The sequence below is a fragment of the Garra rufa genome, chromosome 9 (assembly GCF_049309525.1).
Source record: "Garra rufa chromosome 9, GarRuf1.0, whole genome shotgun sequence".
Classification (NCBI taxonomy): Eukaryota; Metazoa; Chordata; class Actinopteri; order Cypriniformes; family Cyprinidae; genus Garra; species Garra rufa.
The window spans coordinates 41,124,526-41,143,175 of record NC_133369.1 but is presented as its reverse complement, the minus strand read 5'-3'; the positions used below and the strand labels follow the sequence as shown (position 1 = coordinate 41,143,175).

At 35.6% G+C, this 18,650-nt stretch overlaps 1 protein-coding gene across 1 annotated transcript in view; it reads right to left on the bottom strand.

The window, feature by feature from the left end:
* The window catches only part of arhgef2b (rho/rac guanine nucleotide exchange factor (GEF) 2b), a 53,662-nt gene extending 35,390 nt beyond the window's left edge, over nucleotides 1-18,272 (bottom strand). The window contains exons 1-2 of the mRNA XM_073846970.1: nucleotides 18,010-18,272; nucleotides 3,521-3,684 (exon numbers count right to left, since the gene is read on the bottom strand). Of these exons, the coding sequence (XP_073703071.1) occupies nucleotides 3,521-3,684; nucleotides 18,010-18,075 (230 nt within the window). The 5' untranslated portion in view covers nucleotides 18,076-18,272. The remainder of the gene's footprint in view (nucleotides 1-3,520; nucleotides 3,685-18,009) is intronic.
* Between the last annotated feature and the right edge of the window lie 378 nt (nucleotides 18,273-18,650).

The following is an 18,650-nucleotide window of genomic DNA, read 5'->3' as shown; positions in this document are numbered from 1 at the left end:
GTAATAAGGCATCGAGTAAAATTTCCGTCAACTGTCCCTGGACTCGGCTGGACTCTGCAATATTTCCCGAGTCCGAAAAGCTTGATTCCGAGTCAAGTCCGAGTAAAAATGCATCCGAGTCCGTGACAAGTCCGAGTCCGCAAAAAATTTTACTCGAGACCAGACTCGAGTCCGAGTACAAGTCCGAGTACCCCAACTCTACCTTGGCCCTGTGTGAAAAAGTGTTTGCCCCCTAAACTTAACTGGTTAGGCCACCCTTAGCAGCAACAAATGCTATCAAGCGTTTGCGATAACTGTGCTGTGCAGGAATTTTGGCCCACTCATCTAGGCAGAATTGTTGTAATTTAGCCACATTGGAGTGTTTTCGAGCATCAGCCGCCTTTTTAAGGTCATGCCACAGCATCTCAATAGGATTCAGGTCAGGTCTTTGGACTAGGCCACTCCAAAGTCTTAATTTTGTTTTTCTTCAGCCACTTAGAGGTGGATTTGCTGGTGTGTTTTGGATCATTGTCCTGCTGCAGAACCCAAGTTCGCTTCAGCCTGAGGTCATGAACAGATGGCCGGACATTGTCCTTCAGGATTTTTTGGTAAACAGCAGAATTCATTGTTCCATTTATCACAGCAAGTCTTCCAGGTCCAGAAGCAGCAAAACAGCCCCAGACCATCACACTACCACCACCATATTTTACTGTTGGTATGGTGTTCTTTTTCTGAAATGCTGTGTTACTTTTACATCATGGGTAATGGGACACACACCTTCCAAAAAGTTAAACTTTTGTCTCGTCAGTCCACAGAGTATTTTCCCAAAAGTCTTAGGGATCATCAAGATGTTTTCTGGCAAAACTGAGACGAGCCTTTATGTCCTTTTTGCTCAGCAGCTGTTTTCGTCATGGAACTCTGCCATGCAGGCCATTTTTGCGCAGTCTCTTTCTAATGGTGTATTCATGAACCCTGGCCTTATCTGAGGCAAGAGAAGCCTGTAGTTCTTTAGATGTTGTTGTGGCGTCTTTTGTGACCTCTTGCATGAGTCGTCGCTGCGCTCTAGGCGTAATTTTAGTCGGCCGGTCACTCCTGGGAAGGTTCACCACTGTTCCATGTTTTTGCCATTTGTGGATAATGGCTCTCACTGTGGTTCGCTGGAGTCCCAAAGCTTTAGAAATGGCTTTATAACCTTTTCCAGACTGATAGATTTCTTTCTTTCTCATTTGTTCCTGAATTTCTTTGGATCTCATCATGATGTGTAGCTTTTGAGGATCTTTTGGTCTACTTCACTTTGTCAGGCAGGTCCTATTTAAGTGATTTCTTGATTGCGAACAGGTGTGGCAGTAATCAGGCCTGGGTGTGGCTAGAGAAACTGAACTCAGTGATAAACCACAGTTATGGCTGTATCCGAAATCCGGAACCATAGTGGACGTTCCCGAGTACACTCATTCAATCCCACAATGCACCGCAAAAACGAGTGTACAACCGATGTACGCTCAACAGCTAGAGATAACCCATAATGCACTGAGAGAGTCACGCGCCGACTGAATTCCCGCGTATCGCCAGACGATTGCGCCCGCAGCTGAATCATCTATCCGTTCATTTTACAACGCGCTGGTCCATGGCGTAATACAGCGTACAACACAGGTACCAATTGATTATTAATTTTTTTAACCAGGGTTTATACGTAAATTCCTTGACATAGTTTAAGATAAATCCTTTAATCTTACTACTGGAACTGTCCGTTTTAAATGATTGTTAAACAGTAAGCAATACTATGCAAAAGCGGCAGTCCTTCCGGTGCACTTAGTGTCCGAATTCACTCACTCGTTTTCATTCACTCCTTCAAGTGAACTGTACGAGTGGACTAATGTAGGGAATAGTGAATGAGGGTATAGGGGGCGATTTCGGATACAGCCTATGTTTTAATGGGAGTGGGGGGCAAACACTTTTTCACACAGGGCCATGTGGGTTTGGATTTTGTTTTCCCTTCATTAAAAAAACCTTCATTTAAAAACTGCATGTTGTGTTTACTTGTGTTATCTTTGATTAATATTTAAATTTGTTTGATGATCTGAAGCATTAAAGTATGACAAACATGCAAAATAATAAAGAAATCAGGAAGGGGGCAACACTTTTTCACACCACTGTAAGAAACAAGCTTTATGAGACTGTCAGATTTCATTAGTGTTTTCAAATATGAAATTTAATTGTAAGCTTAGTGAACGGTTTTGGAGAATTTGATGTTTCCCCATACAAAGAGATAGGAGCTGCACTTGCATGCCTAAGAGGCGTATCAAAGATGGCCACCAAGTGAAATGACTTGTCTCAAAGGGACTTTGACAAACATACACCTTTGTTTATGTTTGTCTGTTGCTCAGCAACCACTTTGTTGCAACCGCAACTGTTTCTGAGGAACTACATTGTTTGGCGGAAGAAAAATGTTTTTATTAATACCATTATATTTTATTTGCTCCATTTTATTTTGTGAAACCATACTACGTATATGAAACAACTGTTTTATAAAAGCAATAAGCCTTGTGAAGCTGTGGTTTACAGTGAATTTAAACAGCTAAAGGTCTGTTATTAGGCACGATGCGAAGTGGAGTAAACCACGGCTTCCTCCTCCTTCATCTTCAGTGTCACATGATCCTACAGAAATCATTCTAGTTTGCAGATTTGCTGTTCAAGAAACATTTTTTTTTTTTTTTTAATTATCATTATTAATAATAATATCATCAATATTTGAATCAGGTAGTTTTTGAATGAATAGAAAGTTATCTGAAATAAAACGTTTTTGTAACATTATACACTACCATGCTAATATATTCAAATAGAAAACAGTTATTTTAAATATATTTTTAGTGTTATTTGTGCACTTTGGATGAAATAAATGCAGGCCTGGAAAGCAGAAAAAAAAAACTTTTGACTGGTAGTGTAAACTTGCTGATAATACATTCATAAAACTGAGCAGCACTTCTATCACAAAGAATCTTTACTAGAATCTATTCATTATGACCAGCACATCTTCACACACATCAGTTGAGAAGCTAACAAGTGTTTGTAATTGAGACAGTTTGTCAGATAAAGAAAAATATGCTAATATATCCTAAGGCTTTGCCAGAAAAAATACTGCAATAAGATAACATTAGTCATCTACTACCTTTTTTAACAAAGGGGAACAATATGAATGCTACAAATCACATCAAAATCAGAAGTGTCTGGTACACTTTTTTCACAAGCTTTCAATTTGATTCCTTGAGGTGGCAAGCCTAAGACTTCAATCTCAGGCTTTTTCAGCTTGTCTCTTACACATTCCTCTATCCCCTTAACTTTTTCATGCTTTTTAGCATGTAGCTCCACTTTCTTTACTTGCAACATCCTCTGAACTACCCTTAATTCAGTATATTCAGTGATTCAGTAAATTTTATGGAGTGACAGAATAAGTGGTGACCTGTTTTTGAGAGGGGACAGTGTTCAGTAGTTTGAAGTAGACTTATCAAGCATCATGTTTTAGCGTAACTATAATGCATGTTACTCACTGGGGCAGCTGAGGGCTTCTTTTGCAGTGATGCTTTTGTTGCATGCAGAACAGAGTGTGGTGGCAGAAACACTGAGGGAGGTGAACAGGTGACCATTGCTGTAACGTGACTCGCGCTCCTTTGTCTCTTTCTCCCGTGCCTTCCGCTCTTTCTCTTTGTTCTGCACACAGAAGAGTTAGGAAAAAGATGAGTTGTACAAGTATAGCATCACAGCGTATCACCACTGACTACAATCACAGCATTCATTAGGTTAGGAATAATGAAATCAATGTTCCCACTCTTTGTCAGTAATCGTTTTCAAGTACCTTTTGAGCACCTTTTAAGCATTTCATCATGGCAAGAATAAAAGACAAGGATAACATGCTTAAGTATATTCTTCTCTGGTGAAGTCTTTAAAAGACATATACAGTATGTCACAAAAGTGAGAACACCCCTCACATTTCAGCAACCATTTTAGTATCTTTAGTATACTCATTTTATGAGATACTGTAGATTATAGCTTTGACTTAACATAAATTCAGCTTTTTATTATGAGCTCTTCAAAAATCAAAACACATTCGAAGGTGCTTCAAGAGACCCACCTGCAAAGCTACCTGAAAAACTATGCGCAGCAAGAGCTGCTTTACAAGCAAAGGATGGTCACACCAAATGTGGATTTAATTTAATTAAAAGAACTTAATGTAAAAGAAAATCTCTTTATTACAATATTTTTGACAGCATGCTCATTTTACAGCATTTTTACACAGGTCCCTTACAAAAAAAGTTTATTCAAGTGTGCTATTGGTATACTTCCTTTACACTAAAAATAGGAAAGTATACTTTCAGTCTACTTTTTATGTACTTCACAGAAATTAGCTTTATATATTTCTTAGAAATATAAATGACATTTAAGTATACTTATACTTAGAAAAACTCAAAATATATATGAGCTATACTTTACTCTAGTGCTCTGAGAACCTGTGTTTTCATTGTTATACGCTAGGGGGGCTGTTATACATCTTCTTTACAGAATTTTCAAAACAAGTGAAGAAGAAACCGAAACAACAGATGCTTCCACATGTAATCTAACAATCGTCAGACATAAAACAGCATCAAAACCATAGATATTGAAAACTGTGTAACGTTATGGAATAAAATATCGACCCAATAAGAGGTAATAATGACTGTCAAACTTTGGGGATTATTGATCGACTCATCTATGTTTTGATTATCACGAATAGTCTTTTTTTTTTTTAGAAATTTGTTCAAAATGTTATTAATTTATTTTTTATTTATGAAACTTACCCACATTCAAGTGCTTATAAAAAAGAATGCATGAAGCTAGTATAAAATGTTTGTGTTTACAAGAAGATACCCTGTTCTTTCTTTAGATTTTTTGTATGTTCAGATATTCATATAACAAAATATATACAAATTATTACCTAAATAGGGACATAAGTATGATGTAAAGTTCACTTAAAGAAAACTTACGAGTATACTTGCGGTATAAAACTACTAAACTAGTAGTTTACTGAGACTATACTTCAAAGTGTACATAGGTATGTCAGTATACCTATAAGTTCACTTTTTGTATACTTGCAGTACAAACTGAAAACATAGATGTAAACTTTTACACTTAAAGTATACTTAAATGTTTTATATACTGGAAAGTGGGCCATTTAGTCCCAAGGAGTAGTGAAATAGTACACTTAAAAGTAGGGGTGTGCGATATGACGATTTTTGATCGTGGACGATTAAAATGTCTCCACGGTCTGCTTTTGAATAAATATCGTAGTATCGTGCTACAGTGTGCCTCCGTCTTAATATACTGTACATTCACTCACGGGACACTGCACTTATTCATATTCGCGATCACAAAAGTACATTATTTGAATGTGCTTCAAAGTCTTGCCGGTAAAATAACGCCATTTGGTCCGCGCGCTGTTCTGGCATGCGCTTCATGAGCGCGTAAACCTGAAGCACGTGCGGTAAAAGCCTGTCAAACAGCACCTGATTACTAAACTGAGCTATCTTTGGCGTTTAATTTGCTTATACTGTCAAAAACACGCAAGGATTACATATAAACTCAGTCGGTTGTCTAAAGTGAAAGTAAACAGTAAAGAGAAAAACGGATGCGCGCCTGTATAGATGCGTGCAGCTCTGCGACAGAGCTAAACATGCTGTCGATTGTCATTAAAGGGACAGTACACCCAAAAATGTTGTCACTCACATGTTCTAAATCTCTATTAATTTTTTTTTCTTGTGCTTAACACAAAAGAAGATATTTTGAAGAATGTGGGTAACAGTAGCTGGTCCCCACTGACTTAAAATAAATAAATAAAATATATGGAAGTAACTGGGGACCCAGCAACTGTTTGGTTACCCACATTTTCCAAAATAAGTTTTATGTTCAGCATGTTTTATGCTTAAAAAAATGCGAGAGTGAGTAAATGACAGAATTGTCATTTTTGGGTGATGATACACTAATAAAACAAAACACAAAAGAAAATCACTCACTGCTCTTGACTGAAGAACTTCAATACAGTTGCTTTAAATGTTGCTTCTATGTATAATTTATGTAGGCTATATAATAGGGATGCTCATATTGACCGTTTAACCGTTAACCGACAGTAAGAATTTTAACCGATTATTACTATCAGTTAAACGGTTTAAAAGGGTTTTTTTCTATTCTTTTTTTTTTTTTTTACGTTTGCTGCATGGTGAAAGAAATAATGCTATTTGTAAGTTATCTGTTTACTCACGCGCGCGTGTCGACACGTGCAGTGTGGCTGTATAGACATACTTTGCTTCACCTTTACTTAGTAAACAGATGTAGTATATGCAACTCAATGGCAAGTGGCGTTATTGGGTTATCAGAGAGTGAATCCGTGAGTGAATGTATTCAAATTCTGAATGAATTATAGTCTAGAAAGTGCGCAATAGGCGCTCCCGTTACAGTCACTGGAAAGCTATCACTCATACTAGAGTAGTTCATCGCAATCTCATAAAGTTATTAAAAAGTAATAAAATAACCTTTACAGTACACTGCACAATTAATCTCTTATTTATATAATGCCAACACTTTGTTTTAATAAGAGAGTTCGCGAAAGTGTAGAAGTCAGCAAAACTGAAACCGGCACTTTGGTTGGTGAGTGGATTGTAACATAGCCTCCTCTGATTGGCCACAGTGATAATCAAATCAACATACATGTCTGTGATTGGCTATTGCTGAACGCTGTAAAACACGCGCTTCTCCACACGCATATGACAGTGGATGGAAGTCCCAAACCGCAAATTGAAAGGGTTTTTGTGATGGTGTTTTTTTCGCGGATCTAAGAGTTAACAGGCAGCGGTCCTGCCTATCCGTACAGCATGAGGACATGTTAAAAACTAGGCACACTGAGGTATTGGCTGGCCTGCTATATATTTTTATGTTCGACGAGAAGAATAAGACCGGTACAGTTCTTCAAAGCGCATAAAAGGATTCAGTGTGTTTTAGTTTTGTCATCTTTATTAGGTAGTTATTTAATTTATACATATTTAGTGTAGGCCTATTTATATTATTCTTTTTTTTTCATTCAGATTTTCTCTGTTCTCAGAACCGCTGCTGATGCGTGATAATTTAAGTATATGTCAATACAGTTTTTGTTGTTGCTCTGTATGCTGCTGTTTGCACGTTAAAATAAAACATTTGCTTGTATTTTTAATGTATCATCACAGATACTCGTGCATTCTATTTTTATTTTAAACTAGTTTATTATTCTAATTTTATCAGTTAACGGTTAATGTTCGGATAACGAGCAGCGGTTGTCGGTCAGGAAAATTAACCGAAATGAGCATCCCTACTATATAATGTATATAGTGTTTTATTTTTATATTTGTTAATTAAATTTCTTGAATGCTACTGATAAATACATGGACTGTTCCTGAAAATTAAAGCACTGTTTGTTTTATTTGTATAGTATGTGTATTTGTAACATGTAGCTTATCTTTGTTCTTATTTTTTAAAAACAAAGAAAATAATGACAAAGATTTTTTGTCTTCGCCCACTTTGGCTTAAATATCTGCCATTGTTTTTATTTTATATTTTGTTACCTTGTAAGGTTTTGGTTTTAAAATAGAAAAATTAATTTGGCTGTACTACTCAACTTGTAAAAAAGTAAAACCAACATGACAAAGAATCGTGATAAAATCGTGAATCGTGATATTTCTTGAAAAAATCGTGATATGATATTTTTACCATATCGCCCACCCCTACTTAAAAGTATACTACTAGTACACTGATATTTGTATACTTAGTATATAAAGTATACTTAAAACTTACTTGAACTTTACTTAAGTATACTTAATAAAATAAACTTGAAGTATACTTCTTTTTGGTAATGGGTGTCTAAAACTTTGAACAGTACTGTAGCTTTGCAGGTAGGTTTCTTGAAGCATCTTGGAAACATTGCCACAGTTCTTCTGGATTTAGTGTTGTCTCAGTTTGTTCTGTTTTTTCATGTCGTTCCAGACAAACTGGATGATGATGATGAGATCAGATGTCTGTGTAGAGCAGTGGCTGTTAATCTCACTGGATTATTACAATTAATGGGAAAAATGAATGTTTGGAAATGTAAACTGATTTTTTTCTACTGACACACTACAGCAAAAGATAGAAATAACTGACTTACAAAAAAAAAATTTTAGCTGGTAAAAATGCTAGTTTTCTAATAATTTTAGCCACCACTTTAAATTAAACGAGTTAACTATTACCAGTGTAATGCCACCAGCAGTAATAATAAGAGGATTTAGAAGTATGCACAACTCGCAGTGAACAGAAATGTGACCCTGGACCACAAAACCAGTCTTAAGTCGCTGGGGTATATTTGTAGCAATAGCCAAAAATACATTGTATGGGTCAAAATTATTGATTTTTCTTTTATGCCAAAAATCATTAGGAAATTAAGTAAAGATCATGTTCCATGAAGATTTTTTGTAAAATTCCTACTATAAACATATCAAAATGTAATTTTTGATTAGTAATATGCATTGTTAAGAGCTCAATTTGGACAACTTTAAAGGTGATTTTCTCAGTATTTTGATTTTTTTGCACCCTCAGATTCCAGATCTTCAAATAGTTGTATCTCGGCCAAATATCATCCTATCCTAACAAACCATATATCAATAGAAAGCTTATTTATTGAGCTTTCATATGATATGTAAATCTCAGTTTTGTAAAATGTAACCTTATGACTGGTTTTGTGGTCCAGGGTCACAAATTTGGTTTAAGCGGTACTGAGTGAATTCTGACTTTACTATTGTGTTGTTTTCCACATGTATTGTTAGATTTAACCTGTATTGTTTAGTTGTATATTTGCATGTCTTCTTTTTGCAAAACATTTCACATGCAAAACATTTAGGCTGTTTTGAATGTGACATCATCCAGCAGGAAATACACTGGGCCATTTTAATAATTCTTCGCTTTTGTCAATGTGTGAGAAATTTCACAGGACAAAGAGAATTTAATATATAATCTCCTGATTCATCAGCATAGTACATGCTGATGAATCAGAAGATTAAATATTGAACAAATGACGCACTTCCTATTAAAAAAAAGTTAAGATGTCAAACAGGTTTATGCTGTGTCAACAACTCTCTTTAACATCCATTTGTCCTGACATGTGAATGTGAATCCACTATATACTTCGGACTTTAAAAAAACACTGAAGCCCAATCCCCAATGTATCTTATTTTTATCTTATTTTTAATGCAAAAGTTGGCACCTCAAGCAGTGCTACAGGAAACTGTTAGATTAACCTCCACTGACTAACAAAGCTGAGATATATTAGCACGTTTAGGTCCAAACTACCTTTATTATTATTATCGTGTCTTTCCCGTAATACAAAGTAGACTGTACTGTTGTCATTTGACTGTCCCTTTTGCAGCAAGTAAGTAAACACATATATCAGCATGTGAAATCAAATGAAAAGCTGTGCTATTTAAGGGATAATGTTACATAGAGGACAGGACAGGGAGCAGAAAAGATGTGGGGGTCACTTGACAATTCAGACTGAGAAACAAAGGGACAGACAGACTGAAAGGAACAAAGACAGGCAGCGAGATGAATGAAAGATAATACCTGACACACAGACTGTGAGACAAGAACCTTCAGTTCAGCAACAAAGAGCCAAGAGACTCCACATCAAACCGTAAAGCAAACCAAAAATTCACCTTATACTTTGAATTTGCCAAATATTAAAAATAAGACCATCATTTATTCATCCTTTGCTCATATGACTTTCTTGTGAAACATAAAAAGAGATGTTTTGAAGAATGTTCTCTGTGTTCTAAACCTTAGAATAGAACACAAAACCAAAATCATACAATGTGCAAATGCATAATCTACAGTAGTTATTTCCTCAACAGGAGGGTTGTAAAAAAATAGACATCACGTCTGTTCTGACAATACACCTTATATTTGTTTAATATTTATTTGATATAATATTTTGGTTAGATGACCTACCCCTTTGTACACAAAATGATATTAAAAAATTTTAATTAAGTGATTTTAGTGTTTTTTCATCTAGATGAATTGGCCATAGCCTTAAAAATTGTCATGTGGTGCGACCGTCATTTATATTAAAATAATTCCATTTCCTTAACATGCTTAACATTTTATACACGTTTACAGTAATTGAAGTGTTTTGAAACAAAATATTTGTAAATGATGATCTCATATTTTTGTTCTACAATTTCAGAGTTGCCTTCTTAAATGTAGTTAGCAGACTTATTTTTCCTGTTAATTGTATAAAGCTGATAAAAATGGTTTTAAAAATACCATTCACTAAAGCATACTGTAGCAGAGATCCATATTTCAACCGCAGAACAAGAAATTTGATTTTTACTTAATACAGTTATTGCTATAATTGGTCACACCACATGATGTGTGGTCGCTCTAAATGACACAAAGACCATTAAGTCATTAAAAACCTCTGCGGGCATTACTGTAAGCCCAGTTATTTCTGAACTTTGCCCAATCTTGGCTGCTCAATTGACCCTTTGCCGGGAGTTTGATTAACAGGCGATCTGAGCAATCATAACATCGAATCCATAAATTTTGTCCAACAAACAAACCAGACAGGAGAGTAGGTTAACGTCGGTGGACTTGAACTTGAAAAATGGCGTGTATTGACGTATTTTTAATGGTTAAAACAAGATACGTTTTGATGTTAATTTATGTTTATTTCGTGCTATAACTAGTAAAAAGATGATTGGTTCATGTGCCGCTTGAACTTAGGCGCTACAGTGATCTGTCAGGACATATTAAAGAGCTACAAAACAGTATTTGTAGAAAATACTTTAACAGTAAGATACTTTAATAGTATACCAACCAATCTGGGTCATATATCTATAGTGGAAAACAGTCCGCAGTGGTCGCACCACATGATATTTGAAATTCAGTCAAAATTTACAAGCAAGAGGTCCCTATGAAATTTATAATGAAAATAAATACTTAGTATTCATTGTTTTGTTTTGTTTTTTGTTGAGATCATACCACATGATATCCAAATTTGGTATCTACATACCAGCCGTTAAAAAGGTTACATTTTTCCAAATTTAAAAGAGTTACAAATCTGCTTGATGCTTCCATGGGTCCTTGGCAAATTGGCATATGATGCAATGTTCTATCTTTGAATGGATTTCAACATAAAAGTCTCAAAATGGTAGTTTCTTGATGGTCGCACCACATGATATTTCATAAAATTTAAATGATCGGACAAAGTTTGTTTTAGGGCTGTGCAATATGGACAAAATAATCATATTGCGATTTTTTTAACAAATATTGCGATTGCGATTTTATTTGCGATTTTGGCAACTGTTTTTGCTTTTTCAAACAAGCTACATACATACTAAATGTATTCAGTGCACAAGAAGTGCATAACAAAACATTTCACAATGAAATAACATAGTATTAAGTTTAATAAACAAAACTGTTGTAAAATTGTCTTTAAAACAGACAACATAAAATAAATTAGCCATGTTACTTTTTTCCCGTACTTTAGCCTACTTTGTGTAATAACGAAAACATTCATTTCAGTGGAAAAATAAGTTCAAAACTCTCTATTTTAACATTTTGAGGGCTCTACAATCTTTTTTTTTTTTTTAGAAATTCTTATGTGTTTTAATTTTTCTGATAATCAAAAAGCATAAACATTTATTTTTTTTAATCAAATGAAAAATAAACCCTTTTAATTTTTGGCAAACAAACAGAAGTTTACTGTTAAAATCAATACATGAAAGAAAAAATGTTTAAATAATAATTGTAGTATTTTTTCTACAATTAAGTGGTTAATCTTGTTGTAATATTCATTTTTTTATCATATATATTGTTTTATGTATGTTTTGTACATGATACTGTACAAAAGTAATACATGCATTTCAGTTTTCACAGACACTAGTCCAGATCGCGATTTGAATAAAGTGACAGACCCACTTTTGATTTATTCATCCAAAAATCAACGAATTCCGTGGTATTCCGCGATAGTAAATTCCGATAAAATCGCAGTCTTATGCGGTTTAGAAATCGCATGTGCTTAAATCGCGATTTTTTTGCGATTGCAATTAATTGCACAGCCCTAGTTTGTTTGTATATTCAAAACTACAAAACACTTTGGAAATCATGCCAAATAGTGCAGAATATTAATCTGAATACATTTAGGGTCATTTAAAACATGTTTCCAAAGCAAAATTTACCACTTTAAACTACTTTAATTGCAAATGTGAAAAGTCCTGAGTGTTTCTATAAAGTACAGCAAATGTATTTTTTTTTTTTTTCACATACTGTATGTGTTCAGTATTCGCTCAGTCTATCAGTGGTTCTCAACTCCAGTCCTGGGGAACCACTACTCTGCACATTTTGTAAGTCATTCTTATTTAACATACTCGATTCAGATCATCAACTCACTAGCACAGGTAAATGCCTAGGTATACTTCTTTTTTTGCCTTCCACACCCTCTGCCAACTTCATGCCGATTTTCCAGAAGTAAAGCTAAATGCAGCATATGAAAAAAAAAACATGGATTTGGGTGTGCTTAATAGGGTCTCTTTACCTGCATAGTGCATCATTCATTTAAAATGATGAAAAAGGATTCAAAGTTCCAGTGTTATTGTGTCATGTTATCTGTTTTACAGACTTTTATTTCATAATTGCACATGGACTTTTAGCTTTTAGCATTCTCTCTCTTCCTCTGTATTCTTCCTGCTTATCTGTTCCCTTGGCCTCTCATGATTATTGCCTACATCTTGTTTTGTTTCTCGTTTCTCTTGTTCATCTTGTTTTAAACTGTAAAATATTTTGTAGGAATCCTTTTTTGGGACATGATTTGTTTTTTTTTACTGAATTCTTTGTCAGGTCTTGTTTTAATGTGTTTTGTTAAACTGTTGTTTCCTTCTGGTGTCTTCTTTCTTTTAGTATAGATCCTTGACTACTTTCTTGCCTGATATCTGTGACAATTATATGACAAAAAGAAAAAAGCTGAAACTTGCTAATTAATTAATTAATTGCCCTTATTACCGCTCAATGACATAGTCACATTGTATCAGGATTTTTGCCATTTTTATACCAAATTCAGATCGCTTTAATTGACTCTTAAATAATTAACTGGGTTAGTGTGTCAGTTCAATTCACGAAACACTGAGCACAAATGTCTGCTAAATGCTCAAGTAATAAAGTGTGGCCTGTTCTTGCTCTGAGCCTTGGGCCTTGTCTTCAATTCCTCAGTGGAGAAAATATGCCCCATGCCCTCAGGAAACGAAATACAGACAATAGCAATACCAGAAACAAACATGGAAAGAAGGCATAGAAGTCTTTTGCAAGGAGAGTCGCCACCTCTTTTTGCCTAAACCGCAACCAACATTTTTTTCTCGTACCATCATTTTTTAAAAATAGTTTGGTGAAGGCATGTAGCCCTACAACACACACAGAAAAGGCATCTCCAATCTGGAGTTTGTCATAATTTAATAACATATTTGACCTAAAAAAAAACATAAATGTGTGCGTTGGCATTTATGAAAATATGAAAAAGCATTTACTAATAAACATAGCATTATTATTTTTATCCTATTATTTGTTATATTTTTTGCCCCGGTCATTGTCTTCGTGGGTAAAACTAATTCATATGAACTGACCGATTCAATCCAATAGCTTTATATGATAAACAGATTTAAAGGTTTTTATTCACATATATACATTTTTTAATGCACATACATGGAGCACATCAAATACGGTCAACTGAAGCTCAAATCATTTTCAACATTAGTTAGATGAGAACTGTTTTAAGACCTAGAAAATAGGAGTGGTGGGACCAACAGGGAAAAGGAGTTCAAATTACCCACCTTAACAAGAGATGCTTTGAGTTTTTGTGTGAGCGCTTACAGCCACATATGCTTCACAATGACATTTGCGTGTGAAGTGACACAGAAGTACAGAGAATTATCACTTTTCCTACAAATGTAATAACACTGCAACATTTTGAACCCACATATGACAGCTGGAAGTGATGGTTTAGTTAAAATACTGGTATTTTTCAATTCAAAAGACATTTATGCATAAACCAGGCTCATATGGATTACTGTCGTGTTCACTTTGTGAGTTTTTTAAGCATCAAATTTGCTTATCAGAGTCAAAGTCCTGTACAACTGCATTATATGGACTTGCAGAGGTGGATTCCTTTTCTATAAATCTTTTTTGGGTCCATCTGAAGAAAGAAGGTCAGATATAGTCCACAAGAGAAAATAATAGTTGAATTTATAAAAAATGACCCTGTTCAAAAGTTTACATACACCTGATTCTTAATACTGTGTTCTTACCTGAATAATCCACAGCTGTATTTTAAACCCTTTCCAACAATGACTGTATGATTTTGAGATCCATCTTTTCACAATGAAGACAACTGAGGTACTATATCAGGGTAAATTTAACTTATTTTGTCTTCTGTGGAAAATGTAAGTATCCTCTGTAACTTCTGAAGAACAGTACTAAATTAAAAAAATATGATATTTAGGTAAAATAAGAAAAATGTACACATCCTCACTCCATTCGAAAGTTTACACCCCTGGCTCTTAATGCATTGTTTTTCCATCTGAATCATCAGTGAGTGTTTGAACCTTTTGTAATAGTTGCATATGAGTCCCTCAGTTGTCCTCAGTGTGAAAAGATAGATCTCAAAATCATGCAGTCATTGTTGGAAAGGGTTCAAATACCTGAAAATGCTGAAAAACCAAAGAATCTGTGGGATCTGAAGGACTTTTCTGAAGAACATTCAGGACAAACAATTGACTCATGAACAACTATCACTAAACAAAAACAAAAAAAAGAGCTGTGAATCATTCAGGTAACAGCACAGTATTAAGAATCAAGTGCATGTAAACTTTTGCCAAGGTAAATTTAATAAATTCAACTATTATTTTCTCTTGTGGACTATATGTAAATGTATTTCATGTGAAATATCTTATTCAGGTCAGTACTAAATAAAAAATAACATGCATTTTGTATGATCCCTTTTATTTTGGTAAAATAATTAACATTTTGCAGATTCTGCTAGGTGTATGTAAACTTTTAACTTCAACTGTACATGTTTAGACTTCTACTTCTACAAAACAATATTAAGTTGCTTTTTGCAAGTTTTGCTTTCAAAGTTAAATGTCTAGTGAGAGGCACTAAAAGCACATTCAGTTTTATCTAAAACTGATAAACGTTCCAGTAACATTTTATTACATTCGTTGTTGTACATATTGTGGCAGTTCGGAAATGAAATGTCCGGTGAGTGGCACTAAAAGCTTTATTGCATTTGAAAGCAATACACCACCTACACTAAACCCTACCCTAAACCCATCCAACAGTGTTAACAAACTAAAACAACTATGCCATTTTAGTTTGCTTGTACAAGCCTTTGAACTCTTCTATTGTGACTCAAATATCACAGGACATGATAACAAGTGTACCTGTATCCTCAGGTGAGCTACCAAGGACATTTACTATATCAGAAAAGCCATACACATGATGCAAACATCAAAATGTATTAGTTTACAAATCATGTATTGTGGTAAAAGCATTTTGAGGTTAGGACATAGGTTTCTTAAAGGGGTCATCGGATGCCCATTTTCCACAAGTTCATATGATTCTTTAGGGTCTTAATGAAAAGTCTCTAATATACTTTGATTAAAAATTCTCAACAGTAGTGTAAAAAAAACACCCTTTTACCTGGTCAAAATCAGCTCTGCAAAATATCAGCTAATTTCACGCATGGGCCCTTTAAATGCAAATGAGCTCTGCTCGCCCCGCCTCTCTCTGCTGAGGGATTACGAGCTGCAATGTTTACTTTAGCCGCATTTTGCCACGTTTATCGGCGTAACTTGCCAACAAGCACATTATTAAGAAAGGCCATTTGCAAAGATGCATAAAAAAACTTATAACTCACTTCTGCTGTGGGGGAAGCTGCATCACGAATGATTCACATGAACATAGATGCATATGGAAATTGGGATCGGCACTTTCCTTTTAAAAACAAAAGTAACGTTGTCCTCTGCCTCTTCAGCGGCTCAGATGTCAGGAGTAAATGACGACTGCTATGTTCATGATTCTATCCAACAACAGAACACCTCAATCGCTCAATTAGAGTCTTCCTCTGCAGCTCAGTCGACACAATGGCGGTCAGAGTCGGACTGTTTCAGTTCGGTGAGGGCGGGTCTAAGGTAAAACGCTCATGTCAATCAACTGTGTTTCGTCACAACGACAAGAAGCTGAGGATGATTTTAAAAGAGGATATTACTTTTAAAGATTAAAAAAATACCACTGGGTGGATTTTTAATCATTGTAGGGTGGTTGTGTACACAAACTGCCAACACACATTAATGTTCAAACAACATGTAAAAGTGAGTTTAGCATCCGATGACCCCTTTAAATGAAAATGTGCCCCTGTGTGAAAAGGAATACAAAGCATTTTGCTGCCTCAAGTGTTCATCTGAGCCGGAAAGCGCAGTAAATTGTATGCATAGGCGCATTTTTGGAGTTGTAGGCAGAAGCACATTTTTTTTCTAATTAGCCTGGTTTGGATTTTTTGATGAGAACATAATGATCTTGGTGATGAGAGTTGGGTGGCGAGCCTAGGATTTATGAGAAAGTCGCACCTAGCAATGGCAATCAGAAGAACACTCCCACGGTAGAGTGGCTAACCCAAGGCATATGCGGCAATCCCCAACATCCTATTAGGAGCAGGAACGTCACTGAGTTCAGCTCCTGCTTACAAATTTGACCAAACTGCTTCTTCACCTTTCTTCGCCCTCCACCATTTACTGATGCAATGCATTGACCTCGACTGACTGTCACCTTTAACAGTGTGAGAACAGTTGCTCATTCACTCCTTCCCCATAAGCACCTCCCATACTGTCCTTGCAGGGAATTCTACATGGCCCAAATGGTTTTACCACTTCTGCTTATCTTTGTGTTCAATGCAGACTTCTCCAATGATAAAATCCCAGCTAAAATGTGCATGTGCCTCATTTTCTCTGCTACATCTAGTTTCTGATAGTCAACCGGCAAATGCTCTCAAGTGATGCATCACAGCTTCCTAAGGAATACAGTTCCATAAAGCATCACAAGGTCAGAAGGACTTGTCAGATAAACGTGTACAATATAAATGTTTTATAAGGTGAATTCACTTTAACCTAGTATACAAAAATGCTAATCTACAGCGATACACCAACATGACAATGAATCATCACTGTACTGGCTACAGAAAAAGGGAAGCAATTACGTCACTTGCATAAAACTAAAAAGGGAAAAACAGAACTGGATATTTGTTAACATAACTGATTTCACAAGCAAATTTATCACGTAAAGACCTTGCACAGCATATATAAGAACAAAGACATTATACTATGAGCACGGGAGATACAGGGAGCGCGCTATACGGTGAAAAAAATAAATAAAAGCATAGCCGTGCTGCAGTTAAACACGTTAAGTTGTAACTTTTGTGTTTTGTGAACGTATGCACTGCAGAAATCTTGTGTAACGAAGCACTAGTAAGTGCAGCAATGAACGCTCTGTAACATGCTGCAGTCTTTGTATGTCCCTCCCCCATTGGTTCCCCTTAGTGCCCTGGACAACGTGTTCATACTGCCGCACAATGGACTAAACCTTTGAATACATATACTCACGTATATACACTAACATCTTACGTATATACACCAAACACAGACGCTGAGAGATATAAGCACGATAATACGGGAAAACCCAAGCGTAACTTCTTTTGTTCATTTGGTCAAATGAGAAAGAAGCAGAGTAGCGGTAGCCTCCATCAGACAGCAGGAAAAACCTTCCCCACACAGCACTGTCAAGAGCTTTTCAACAATATATGTATTCAATTAATGGCACTATGTTGTTATATATACGTGTTTTAACAATAATATTTACGCAATGTAATTCAGACATGGGATAGAGGCTTATAATTCATTTATAACTCACCTTTGCATTAACGTCTTTCATTTTTTCCTGGCGTGCTTTCGGTAACGGGTCCGAGACACGGGACATTGCGAGAAAATGAAAAGTTCACCAACAGCAGTCGGACTAACGTTAGATAAATTCCAGATGTTTGAATCTCGTCCAGAAAAAAAACATCTAGTCCGTGAAGTAATGTGAAAAATATACATGTACATTAAGGCTCCATTCAGTCTTACATGAACTGTGTGTTTAATAAGACACACTCGGGTTTTTCTTCTTTCACAGGAAACTCCACAGCCTTCGTGAGATACTAAACCTAATCAGACTTTCAACCAATAGCGGTCGTGAATTTCCCTGACTGACAGCCGTTGGACCAATCAGAGCTGCTATAGATAGCGACTCCGCCCATCACAGCTGCTACAGTACAGACTACAGCAGGACGCGCCACATGGTGTGTGCGTGTGTGTGTGTGCGAGACAGTGAAGGGAAATCCTGAACAAACACTCAAATGTAGATGAGAGACAGCACGCTGGCTCAAACCATGTTATTCTAATGGGTTTAAGTTTTACATATCATTATATACAAATAAAATGAAACTGCACTTCAAATATTTTATAACCTGAGACATTTTTTTGGTGCAAACATTTTATAACATTTACATTTAT